The 14,382-nt window shown below is 34.9% G+C and overlaps 1 protein-coding gene across 2 annotated transcripts in view; it reads left to right on the top strand.

Moving 5' to 3' along the window:
* Positions 1-13,640, top strand: part of Sb (Stubble) — a 130,016-nt gene extending 116,376 nt beyond the window's left edge. For both annotated transcript variants that reach the window (XM_053748813.1, XM_053748812.1), the window contains exons 4-10: positions 5,284-5,448; positions 5,800-6,204; positions 6,998-7,258; positions 9,592-9,784; positions 10,309-10,606; positions 10,998-11,147; positions 11,716-13,640. In XM_053748813.1, coding sequence (XP_053604788.1) covers positions 5,284-5,448; positions 5,800-6,204; positions 6,998-7,258; positions 9,592-9,784; positions 10,309-10,606; positions 10,998-11,147; positions 11,716-11,853 — 1,610 coding nt within the window. In that variant the 3' untranslated portion in view covers positions 11,854-13,640. The remainder of the gene's footprint in view (positions 1-5,283; positions 5,449-5,799; positions 6,205-6,997; positions 7,259-9,591; positions 9,785-10,308; positions 10,607-10,997; positions 11,148-11,715) is intronic.
* Positions 13,641-14,382: the final 742 nt, after the last annotated feature.

Genomic DNA, 14,382 nt, shown 5'->3' with positions numbered 1-14,382 from the left:
TGGGCGAAATCTAAACGCGTCGTATATTTTTTTTAGAATAATCAACTAATAGGCAACAACAGCATTGCCATAGAGGATTGACCACAGGTAGGAGTTAAATCGGTGACATACTCAAAATATGCTTATTAATATCATGATTTAGTCGCAGCCACAAAAGAGAGAAAGGAAGAGAAGTTACAAAAGAAACGTTAGTGAGGACATTAAGTCTATAATTTGGTTCAATCTTAAAGATACGTTGAATTTTAACAAGCTATCTTAAATTCTAACCATAACTATTCTTTATTATTAAACCCTTGGTTGTTACATCGAGCGTAAGCGTGAGTTGTACCAATCTTAATTTTTAGGGTTCCGTAACCAAATGGCAAAAACGGAACTCTTATAGATTCGTCATGTCTGTTTGTCTGTCCATCCGTCCGTACGTATGTCACAGCCAATTTTTTGAAAGAAGAACATAACTTTTATCCCGCTAAAACTTATTCTTATGGGAAATAAACGCCGGTGAAGCTACAGTCTAAAGCAAGTTGTATATAAAGTGTTCAGGACAATAAATCATCTGGAATTTCCATTTACATCAAATTAGCAAATATCGCATACGCAAGTTATAGCCAACATAACGAATAAGTTATACTTGTCTCAATATATCGCTTACTAATTTAAATTTACACTCTGACTCGCAGAATGAATACATGAATGATTAACGTATACGAATTGAGTTATAAATATGAGACTACATTTGACTGGTTCTCGGGTAATTATGTAAAGGTTTCTGGTTATTTGAAGGACCCCCAATAAATCAGCCCAATAAATGAATCGCACGGTTACTTGATAAATATATATTTGGTTAGGTTACTTCTGAAAAATTGAATGATCGATTTATTTTGCAATAAATACGCTTGAAAAAAATAGTACAAATACAGGAAAAAACTTTTATTTTAGCTGGAATGATGATGCGCTGGGGTGGGTAGTGAATCGAAAGGTCGCAGGTTCGTATCCTACTCGTGTCACATGCGTTTGTACATCAGTCAAACTCATTTATGTATAATAGTTTTAATAGACCACCACTTTCTTCTGGTGAACAAAAACTTGCATTCTTGTTGATGGTTTATCAAGTAGTGTGTAAAATGGAGAAGGGAATGGCACGATTCCAACAAGTCTAGGAAGTCGTTATGTGTATTTCATTCCACATAATGGCTATGATCCTCAGTCATGCAGAATACGAGGGTTTGCAAGGAATTTGCTACTTATTTCTAAGCTCCGTTGAATTCTGAAAAGCACGTTTAGCTACCATTCTAAAGCCACAGAACAGTTTGACTGACGTGCGAGTACGGTCGATCGACAATACATGAACCTATCCAAATTCATTGCAAATTCGCCTCTATTAACGCGCCATAGAGGTCCATGATTTTATATGCGATTGACGTATTTGTTAGTCTGGTAGCAACTTATACACAGTGGACCAACTCAAACACATTTGTGGTCGAAACTAAAAGGTTCCAAAGCAAACAACTAAAGACGATAAAAATGTATAACATTACTTGTTTTAGGAATAAAAGATAGTTTTAGTAATCCTTATTACGTGTATAAAATTTTTCAAAAACAATGGTTAAGTATATAAAGCGTGAAGAGGTTATGTAAAAAAAAAACCGTTCGCATTTATAACATTTATTTATATTTTTATTTACTAATTTATGTACACGAACAGATTATATAAGATTAACATAAAAAGTGGAATAACAGCACATCGGAACTGCTTATATCTAAAGAAATCTCTTCCAGCAGACCCGAGAGAGGTAAGAGGACTTACTAACGGCGTCCGTAAAAACGTCGTAAGGACATAATAAATTATCCCCCTAAACCTTTCTCAGGAAACACTCTATCTTTTGGTTAAAACCACATGAAAATCCGTGCAGTAGTTTTTGAGTTTGAGACGACCTCGGTGGCGCAGTGGTAAAGTGCTTGCCACTGAACCGAGAGGTCCCGGGTTCGATCCCCGGTCGGGTCATGATGGAAAATGATTCTTTTGTAATTGACTCGGGTCTTGGATGTTTATCTATATATATATATATATATATATATATATATATATATATATATATATATATATATATATATTTGTTATAAAATATGGTATCGTTGAGTTAGTATCCCATAATACAAGTCTCGAACTTGCTTTGGAGCTGGCTCAATCAGTGTGATTCGTGCTAATATATTTAAATATATTTATTTAATTTATCGCGAACAGACAGACAGACAGACGCGGCAGAGGACTTTGTTTCATTATATGTAAGGATAAGGATATTCATTAGTTGGTTTATCATACTAGTACAAGAGTTTCATAATGAACAGTGAGCTTTACTGTTTAGTCATTTTTCATATAAATTTATTAGGTTTTTCATCACTTAATAACAAACATTTGTACATCGCAATATAGGGTCAGTTATTTTATACCATATCATTTTTATATATTAAATGACAGGTATTATACGCGCACATATATTTTTATTTCATATATGTGCGCGTTTAATGCCTGTCGTTTAAAATATAATTATGCAACGCGAAAGTTTAAAAGTAGTTATTGTACATTTTGCTTCTCAAGTGAAATGTTTCACTTTCTATCACAAAAATAATGAAAATTTATAACAACATTATAATCACATGTTAATAAGCATTACAATTTGTATATGTTTTAAAGTAACTTGCATTGTAAAGAGAAAGCATATTTACAAGATTTGTTTAATTATTTTAACTGCTTAGCACTCGTGTAACTGTTATCTGCATATTGTTTACCGTATTGTGGTAAATCATCATCTGTTTACGAAATAATAAAACACTTATACAATTTTATATCTACGATTCGTCGAAGGAGAAACTTATTCGAATTAAAAGATAGTTAAAGTTTTAAAAATAAAACCAAAACTATGAATTTAATCTTGAAACCATAGACCGCCGAGACTTCGACAACTGGTGATATTGTTTACCGTGGCTTCGCTTGCGCTAGTGATAGCCTAATGTCACACTCCAGTTCTTCAATATCCGCACCAAAAATCACCTAATCCATTTTTTCGTTTTAACGCGATAAAAGGACAAACACAATTTCATATATTTTATAATATTATATAGTATGAATATCTATGCTTGAAACTAAAAAGAGGTAGGTAGGTATTTTTGGGAAAAGTGTTTGACGATACCCTTTCCACCCTTAAGGTAGGGAATTACTGGACTAAATTTTAAAATTCCCTCAAAGAATATTAAAAGTTTTAGTTTTTTTTTTTTAAATAAAAATGTTCACACAGTAAACACGCAATTCTCTTATGCTCTTATGAGTCTTTTGGAAGAAATTTCATTTGAAATAAGCAGCGCCTGTGCTTGCTTTTCTATTTTCTGTCTGTTTCTTATTTCTAACTCCCTACAGATAGTACATAAATAATTCTGAACACTAAAATGACAGAAACTAGATATTCCAAGATAGTGCAATAACAAAATCAAGGTACCTGTATTAATAACCAACCAGCTGCCGAGTCACGAGCCACAACCTGAACCACGGTAGCGGGTTCCGAATAACCCTGCAGGTGCATTCTGTAGCCATAAACACAAATTAAAACGGGTACAACCTGTGAAGCCGGTAGGAATCTCAATATTACGAAAATACTGTCGATTTGACAGGTTAATTGGAGATGTCTTCTGATATTACTGCTATTTTAGTTACTTTTGCCCGCGACTTCGTCAGCGTAGAATTTATATATAAAATTACACAAGATTCACTGAATGAGATAATACATATCCTATCTTTCTCTTATATAGTACTAGAGGCTACTACTGTAGCAATCTTGGATAATGTACCTTTCAAATGGTGAAATAATTTTTGAAATCGGTTCGGTAGTTTCGGAGATTAAACGCCTCAAACATACAAACTCACAAAGTCACAAGCTCACGAACGCTTACCTCTTTATAATAATAGTATAGATATTATGGCCGTATAGCATATCGAGAACTATAAAATATAGTTCATTAAATGTCATAATATAATTGATTAATAACATTAAAAATGATATGTTTACTATTTGCAATCATGTAAAATTAATAGGTTGGCAGGGGCTTTAATATTATTTTAAAAAATCCATTAAAACCGCCACTCGTTGAACGAACATAAAATATAATGGAGATATATTTGATTAAATTATTAATTACAAGAATTTGCAATTAATTTTAATATGTTTATTATATGTTTTACGTCTGCCATTAACATACCTCAGATTGTCTATGAAAATGATAAGTTATTTTTGTGTACTTCATTATACAACTAATATTTTCAAAATTAATTATTAAATAAATATATATGATTTTTTATGAATTATTATTGACGATAACAAGCTTATATAAACGCTAAAATAAAAAAATGTCAGTGTTTAAATATTATTTGCTGAACAAATATTAAGAGCAGATTTGAATGATAAATCTGTGTTGAATTAAAAAAAAATCTATGTCAAAAAATTACCAAAAAGTACCTAAATTTAAAAAAAAATTGGAAAATAAATTTACACATTGTCGTTTCTATCTGTTACATCTCAATGTCCCCGAGCAACGAAGACATTCTCATTAATGGAAACTCCTTGTTATCCACTCGTAATCTTTTAATTAATTCAGACAACGTACAGAATATAAAATTTACATAATTACTAAAATTCAAGACGAAAGCCCCGATTTCGTTTAATTTACGAGCGGTTTGGGGGTTTATTTTGGTATTTTCATACACAATTCGCACGTTATAGCACGACTTGAGAGTAGGTAGAGGTACACTAACATTATCTAAAAGCAAGACACACAAAAATATGTGTATACATAAAATAGTAATAGTAACTATTTTTTATTATAATATTTGAGTCCATACATATTTATACCAAACAATTACTCAAACCATTTCTATCAAGTACTAGCTTTTGCCCGCGGCTTCGCCCGCGTCAATTTCCCACGGTAACATTTAATTTTCGGGATGAAAGGCAGCCTATGTCCTTCATATTTCAAACTATATGTACCTATGCAAAATTTCAACATTGGTTGAGTTAGATAGAGCGTGAAGAGGTAACAAACTTACTTTCGTATTTATAATATTTGTTAGGATAGGATTAGGATATTAGTTGAGATCGAAAAACTGGAATAGGATTGAACAAAATTAAATCTGGAATTTATTTTAGGACTTTGTTGTATAGAATATTGCACACATTTTCTGGCCAGTGCTACATTTGAAATTGGAACGCCAAATTAATTTCTTCCTTTCTTCACCAGGTTACCAAATGTCGCGCAAATCGTGCGTGGCTGGCGGCGCGCGCGGGGCTTGCATGTGGGTGCAGGAGTGCAACAGAGTGGGGGGCACCCACGCGGGGGTGTGTGTCGACGGGTTCATGTTCGGGTCGTGCTGTCGGTTGCCGGACAAGCCACTGGCTTTAGAAGGTATGTATCAAGTCAAGTCACGTGTCTATGTGTACTGTACAGGAGTGCAACAGAGTGGGCGGTACCCACGCTGTGATGTGTGTCGACAGGATTTAGAAGGTAAATGTATCAAGTCAAGTCACGTATACTGTACTACTGCACAGGCAAGGTCCTGAATGGACCCAAGAGTCAACAGAGCAATGGGAAACGCTCATAGTTGGAGATCTGGAGAGTGTCATTGGCTACTTACGCGGGCAGAGCCGCGGGCAACAGTTACTTATAAAAATATGTGAATAACAATGTAAATGCAAAATAATATGTTCTATTACCTAGTATTTATTTACCAAATCTTATGAAAAATTTTTTTTTCAGAAACATCGAGTGCCGTTGCGATTACAGAGCGGCCGTATACACCGCCATCTAGCGGCTACAGCTCGACAAGCCTAGCGCCGCAAACTACACAAACCATATCGCGGCCGAGTTTCCAAACACAACGGCCGTCGTTCATGACTAAACCAATAGATGGCGCTCCATCCTCACACAGCTATAGGCCGCCAGAAATAAACTTACCTTCTTTAGGCAATTTAGATACAAGTAGCGAACAAAATAGTGATATAGTTAATAAAATATCGTATAACAGTGTAAATAAGTACCAAAATGTAAATAGGCCGAGCGAAGAAGCTAGTCCTCACAACAAGATATCGTCTAGTCACATTATCCCCGGAGCGAGGCCCATGGCCGTATCTGAACAACACGCAGAAAACAGCGTTTCTTCAGGTGAATATAAATATTTAATAATAACATTAGGTTTTTAATCTTTACTTCCATTCCGTACTAATATGAATGCGAAAGTCTGTCTCTGTGTTTGTCTTTGAACACTTTGACGGCTAAAGCGCTGGTTCGATTTCGATTAAATTTGGAGTAAATATAGTTGATTACCCGAGTTCAAATATCGCGGACAGAGGTAAAAGCATCGGCTAGTGAAGAAATAATATTTCTACACGCCATCTTCACGCTTTCTCTCATACGAAATAGTATTTTATAATGGCTCCTACATACTATTGGCGAGATACATTGCGTAATTTGTGTGTGACATTTTATTACCGCAAAGGAAAACCAGCAATGCAAGTGGAAACCGTCAAAGTTCGTCGAACTGTTTGCCGATAGTGGACAGACTGAATGAAGCATGGCAAATAAAATTTCACTTCCACTTTACTGCATGTTTAGATGAGTAGGTTTATAGATGGCACTATGAATAGAATTATTTTCCCGGAAGTAGTGCTGTGAAATACTGAATGTTTTTTTTCTTTTAACACATGCAACATAAAATTATAGACTGAAACCAATCCCCGATCAGGTTAGTTTCAGATTTACCTGGGGTCTTGGATGTGTATCTATATGTTATAAAATAGTTAATATCCCATAACACAAGAGTCGAATTAACTTTGGGGCTGACTCAATCTGTGTGATTTGCCCCTATATATTTATTTATATGGCCTAATGCTATCAAGCAATGAAGAGAAACAAAAACATTGACTGTACCTCAAAAAAAATTCCTCTCAAATTCCAGCGCAATTCATGTCGCGACCAAGCAACCTGAACACGATCCACTGGCAAGCCACCACCGAACCTTCCTTCATCACGAAGCCGAGGCCTTCCAGCTGGGAGAAGCCTGCTGGCAAGCCGAAGCCTACCAAGAAGTTTACGACCACCACCAGTAAACCACACAAGAACTATGTGAAGCCAAAAGATCCCAGTTTGAACATGATCAATAAGACTGATGAGACCACTGTGTCGCCTGTGCAGACTACTGCTGCTACTGCTAGTGCAGGTTAGTAAGATGAAGACAAAACAAAAATAAGTATATGTTTTTCGGCGGGATTGTGGAGCTAGAGTAGCACATGGTCTCGGCTCGGTCCCGTGGCTGGATGAATGAGACAGGGGTATTTCCACACGAAGAAAATGGGACAGCGCCCTGTCTCACTAGAGATATTTAATTTCAATTCCACTAATAAACCCGCTAATATACGAGACAGAATTAATATCAAATCAATATTCAGGAATTTGTCTTTAAGTTTTAACAGTCACTTTTTCACTTCTTATACCAAATCCGTACAATGATATAATAAGTATTTACCAAACCTACGATACTATAAATTTCGAAATGCCCACTGTCGAAGAAATGCCGAAAGAAACTCATTTAAACAGTGTTTACACAGAGTGAAATTGAAGGCTATGCTTAGCTAGTGTTTATAGAACTAGGATTAATTAGAGGAAACTTGAAAATTTCTTTAAAAAAATAATTAATATTTAACCACAGATTATTTAAGCGTTCAACTAAAATTTACCTAATACGGTAGATTTGCAGCACGTGTTTGAGAAAATTCACCCATTTAACATCCCCTAATTCTGAAAGTCTCGCAGCTTTACTGGGTAATGCCAGTTTCATAACACTGCAGCCCAACGATCAACTAATAGAATAGACAACATAAACGTCTCTCTCTCTCATTTTCACGTGTCTCTGGAACATAAAAAATAATTATATAATAATAGTAATATAACAGTAACATTCGGAGCTGTGACGCATCAAACCCCAGAGTTCGCGTAAAAAATTAACCATGAATTTTGAAAATTTTACTAAAATAGTCACTATACAACCGACCTGTCTGACATCCACTCTCTTTGGAAAGGGTAGAATAAAATTGCGATGTCAATTCGAAGCGATTAAGGTATAAGAAGCCTGAACATTGATTTTACATTGTTGATAGTTAACAACAGCATTCCCAAACAAGGTTAACGTCAATGAAAGCACCGGGACATGCAAGGATGAGAGAGTTATCTATAGAGTTTGTGTGTATTGAAATTTGAAAATTGAAGCAATTTAAAAAACTAAAAAGAAATAATAATAAAAAACTTTCATTGTCTATTTCTATCTGTGTCATATCTGCAGCCAGATTACATCTCATCCTCATTTGGCCAACTCAAGATGTAATTTGAGAGCGTCGTATTGTCTAACTGGATTTCACCATGGAATGCTCAGCTGCATATGAAAATATTATGCATGCTTAAACATGGTTCTATGTTTTACATACGGAACAGGGAGAAATAAAAACATGGTAGAACAATTTTCTGGTTTTTTCATTACTTAGAATTTCTGCTCTGGTATCTTTCTTCAGGGTCTTGTTAGCTTTAGAATTACTACGACTAGACAATAGGTCACCTCACTGCTCCATTGGGTTCCGTTGTAATGAGGCAGTTGCTGTGTCGTTTTATTGACGTCTGCAGTTTTGTCGTATAATTTAAACTATATTTATCAAAGCTACAAACTACTTTCGGAAGAACCTTTGCTGAGAATGCCGAAAGAAACTAATTTTAACAGTTAACAAACAAATAAAGTAGAACCTGAAAAGGTATACGAAAACACATGTTTGATATCGAGTGCTGCTGATATATTAACATAATCTCTGGTTTCGGTCAAAGATCCCTATATAGACTTGTCCCATGTTATTATGTTGATCTAAATCAGCCGGAATAAATTAAACTTAAATTAGGATTTAGGCTTTGTACCGAGAACATTGTTTCTCTAGACAACTTTGAGAGATTTCAACTTTTCTCTGAAGTCTGGTAATACCATTATTTCGCCAAGATTGTTAGCAGCTTATCTGATCGCTAAAAATACGTTTATTTTTAGCGAGGTGTTATTATAAAATGTTCATAAAATATTGGAATATACTTAACTAAAAATTTTAGAATTAGTGCAAAATGTTGATGCTGACTTGAAATTATCAATGGATAAAAACCATACTGTACCAAAGTAGGAAATATACATATTAAAATGTTCTGTGAAACGGGGCACTGGTTCATATGAGTAAAACGCGCTGAAGGCAAAAGGTGCCTAGAAATAAATAATGATAATAATTTTAATGTCGATTCACGGACGAATCTTGAATTTTTAATTTCATTACAATTTTAAAACAGCAATCAAATAACTTGTCACGGTCAAATCATTTATTCCGATATTTGACCTTCGCAGATATTTTTTACGTGATTATATTTATAATTAAATAATTTATATCATATCTAAGCTACAGGCATCGAATCGAGCAATACTGAGAAGAAATGCCGCAAGAAACTCATTTAAACATATGATATAATGTCTTTCAGAATGTGGCCTCACAGCCATGTGGCCGCGTCCCGAGACCCGAATCATGGGTGGTAAGGACTCCAGCTTCGGCCGCTGGCCCTGGCAGGTCTCTGTCCGAAGAACATCCTTCTTCGGCTTCTCGTCCACTCACAGATGTGGTGGAGCCATCATCAACGAGGGCTGGATAGCGACGGCTGGCCACTGTGTTGACGAGTAAGTTTTTTTTGTTTTTTATGATAAATTTTCGGCGTTCTCGTGATAATTTTATAATCAAAATTACTTTGTATTTTAATAGAAATCTGTTTAGTAGATACTCACATCAAAAATTTCCCATCTTTAATATTAGTAAGAACAGGAACTTAGGATAAAAGGCACAGAAAATACCATTTTTGTTATGTATACGCCACATAACAAAAATGTTATTTTCTTTGCATTACCAGTTAGTTGACTGATAGCATCAGGCTTTAAGTCCGCCTTTTACATGTTGTTTTAATAAAGATAAATAAATAACAGGTTTTTTCATCCCCACTGGGCTTAGGTTTTGGACCCAAGTTATGATGGCTTTATTATTATAAATGTAATGGGAACGTAATTTTTGCCAGTAGTGCTGGTAGCAAATGGCAAAAATTACGTTCCCATAATGTGCTAAATTTATTTTATTCATCATTATATTATAGTCTTATTTTATGATATGATAAGACCCAAGTCATCCGTTTAACTTTTGTTTTTCATTCCAGTCTCCTGACCGCGCAAATCAGGATACGCGTTGGTGAATATGACTTCTCATCAGTATCAGAGCAGTATCCTTACGTTGAACGAGGGGTTGCGCGTAAGGCCGTCCATCCCAAATACAACTTCTTCACTTATGAGTACGATCTGGCCTTAGTGAAACTGGAAGCTCCAGTGCAGTTCGCCCCTCACATATCCCCTATTTGTCTGCCAGCTAGTGATGATCTGCTAGTCGGTGAAAATGCGACCGTCACTGGATGGGGGAGGCTATCGGAAGGTGGGGTGCTACCGTCTATTTTGCAGGAGGTAAGAAAGAATCTTTTTTTTTTTAATTGAACATCACCAAATACTGAAGTCGATATTAAACGTTGATCCGGAAAATTCTAGCATAAACTGAACAAGATCAAAATTGAGCATTAAAAATGAGTGAGGTGAGAATTATAAGATAGTTTCAAGAAATAAAGGGAATGTATATATTATGATTAACCTCAACCATGTTCATCATGCAGCTATCCAAAAATATTCGCAACAAATGTATAGGATACATAAGTTGGAAAACTTTATGTTTACACATTCTTTGCACTACTTTTATTCTTTGGTGGATTATACGGACACTTGAATTTTATTTATTTGTGTGGATAATAAAGTCAGAAATCCAAGTCAAGATAAAAGATGATCTTTCAAATTGTGATTCCAGGTGCAAGTACCAATAGTATCGAACGAGCGTTGCAAATCGATGTTTCTGCGCGCGGGACGTCACGAGTTCATACCGGACATCTTTTTGTGCGCAGGACACGAGAGAGGAGGACATGACTCCTGCCAGGGTGACTCAGGGGGACCTTTACAGGTAAATTATTGGTAGATCTGTTCCTACTTTTGGCACAGCCCCGGGGTCAAAGATATAGTGACAGACAAAAGGAAGGTTGCTAATGCATGTACAATTGTTCATCGGTCTCAATTAGGACTCCACAGATGCGAGAGCCTAGACTGAAATAGCCTTGTTTATAAGCTTCGGACATTATACCCTAATTTCCACATGAATTAGAGGTAAATGACGTCGGAAGCGACCCGCCAGTTTCGTAACTTTCAGAACAACACCCTTGTTGCATGTTATAGACTTGAGTTCGTGCCGTATTCTTGCGCGAGACACGGCAAGAGGGACCGGACATAAAAGATTGATTAATAACATTTATCGCTCCCATGTAATTAGGTTTATTTTTAAATATAGTTAGAGGAGATTAGGTTTGGATATGGGCATCCATGTAGAAGCTAAACATTATTGTAAACTAATGCCGTGTGAAGACAGGGCACTGTTTGAAACTATTCTTACTAGATTTGCAAATTTTATTCATCAACATTTGACCAACTTAAAATATCTTTTGTACTTCAAACATAGACTGTTATTTTATTTACAGGTCAAAGGAAAAGATTCGAGGTACTTCTTAGCAGGAATCATTAGCTGGGGCATCGGTTGTGGTGAAGCCAACCTGCCAGGTGTCTGCACTAGGATATCGAAATTTGTGCCCTGGATTCTACAAACTGTGAACTCATAGACAATAATAAGATGGAGTGACAGTTTTGGAATGGAAAGTGTAAAAATTATCATAAATATTGACTAAAATATTACGAACTTAAGTTCGAGACATGTGCAGTGCAAGTTACCTTCAAAAATGTTGATTACAATCAACGTTTTCTGAGGCGTTTTTATAGGAACAAAATAAATATGAGAATAAACTTTTGTGATTCTGACCTATCCTCTACATAGTTGCCAATGTAAAATTTATGAACAATGATTATGAACAAATACAGAGTTTTTTAAAGCACTAATGCTTGAGATAAGTCTTCTGTCTCATTCGATTTTCGCTATGTGAAAAAGATTATGTTTGACTTGTGTTTTATCATCATTATCATCATAGGCAGCACTTTATACCATTGCTTGGTATAAGACTTTCACACTTTATGCTTTTCACCACTTTTCCGTGCTGATCGAAGCTACATTCGACTTCAGACTTTTCTTATATCATTGACCCATCTAGCCTTCGGATGTCCTACGCTTCACTTGCCATCTATAAGCCACCTAGTCAGTTAACACCCTCCACCAAGTATCCCGATTAGTTCCGTATATTATACTCTTTACTTGTACATTTATTTACTCTCGCTCACTCGTCTGAGTATTTTCCCGATTCTTTAGGCGTCATGAGCATCGGAGCAGGTCAAGTCCTGACCTGACCCTGGGTTGAGTTAATCAATTTAAGTTTTTTTATCATTTACATAACATTGACTTTGATACTGCGTCTTTTGATCATGCAAAGAAATTTTGGATAACTTGTAGAGGATCTTCAAATGGGACTGAATTGTGATCTGATATTAGAATATCGATAATATTTTGCTAAAAAAAATACAATCGAATCAAAACAAAATCAATCACAGTCCAGTAACATCGTTTTGAATTCACAAACGTTCATAAACGCCGAATAGTGACTGCTTTTACCTGTTAGGTATCAGGAATAGAGGGAATCTCGAGAAGAAATGGATGGAATGCATTAAATAAAGTATGTATAAGAAGGGTGGTGTTGTGTGATATGGCAAGTGACAGAGTTAAATGGAAGGAGTTAACATATTGTGCCGACTCCATATGAGTGAGGAAAAAGGTCAAGAAGAAGAAGTGACTGCTTTTACCAAGGCTTACAAATTCTACAGACGCTTCAATTTTTTATATTTTTTATGTAAATAAATAACTTCTACGTTTAACGTTATTTTACGTAATTATTTATAGTTAGTGTTTAAAACTTAATTGTAAATACTTATACGTATTTCTTGCCTTTTATTAAGTTTTGTATCTTTTATACAGTATTATTTACTTGTTGTATATTTTATACACCATATTTATTTTTATGTAAATATCAAGCACGACAAAATTTGACAAAATAAACTAAGTATTATATAAAACATTTTTTCTCTACGGGAAGTAAATCACAAAATTTTAAACATGCATTGAAGATAGAAATTATTAAATTCTTTACTATTATTTTAACATGATTTAGATAATTTTGTTAGAACATTCCTTTGTTTATCCCTGACTTAATTCGAATTTTCGTTGATTTGTTAAACTTATTATATTTATTGATCTAAAAAATGATGTACTATATTTTAACGTTATACTCTTTATGATTACCAAACCATAAATTGTAATGCTTTTAGTGTAAGTAAAAATGTGGTTACTTATGCATACTTTTTGTATATTCTATTGCAATTTTGTTTGAATTGATAGTTTATGATAATGTTGAGTTCATTAATTTCGTTTGCACAGTGAATTTGTTAATAATTAAATTTGAATTAGCGCTTTCGTTTTTATTGATCCCATTTAAATATACAATCATTATAAAATTTCATTAAAAATCTTTCAGGATTCCCAGAGTTAGCTTTTCAACTATTCCATGGTCTTCGGATGTCAAAGAGAATATACGTACCAATTGATCAGACTATTGATCAACAATTTATAATTATTCGTACCAATCTATATATATCTGAACTGTGTACAAAAAAAGTAAAAGTTATATATACTTCGTTCTCAAATTTTAATTTTAAAACTCAAGAATTATTAATATTAATATTTAATTTAATCTAAAGGCTCTTATGCAGCAAATGCTTATTTACATAATAGATAAGGTTCTATATTTCTGGGATGAATATGGCCAGAACAAAGTCCAAGGACCAGAGTTAAATTCCCAACGGGCGACTAGACCACAAATTTCGACCGAGCCATTAGGACGTTAAAAGCCCTAAATTTAGGTCAATGGGATCTCAGTGAATGAGGGATATTACCACTAACAGTATGAGATTGATATAATTTTGCGGGAATGGACCTCAAAGCGGTCACGGATAGCGATAATTTCGTGAAACAAAAGGTTTTCGTCGTTTAAGCATTTAAAAGCGATCGCTTTAACATACTTTGACGACCTCGATGGCGCCGTGGTAAAGTGTTGCCTCTGAACCGAGAGGTTCCGGGTTCGATCCCCGGTCGGGATGATGGAAAATGATCTTTTTCTGATTGACCCGGGTCTTGGATGTTTATGTATTTG

This window comes from Plodia interpunctella, chromosome 8, assembly GCF_027563975.2.
Source record: "Plodia interpunctella isolate USDA-ARS_2022_Savannah chromosome 8, ilPloInte3.2, whole genome shotgun sequence".
Taxonomy (NCBI): Eukaryota; Metazoa; Arthropoda; class Insecta; order Lepidoptera; family Pyralidae; genus Plodia; species Plodia interpunctella.
This window is presented reverse-complemented; position numbering and strand designations above follow the sequence as displayed.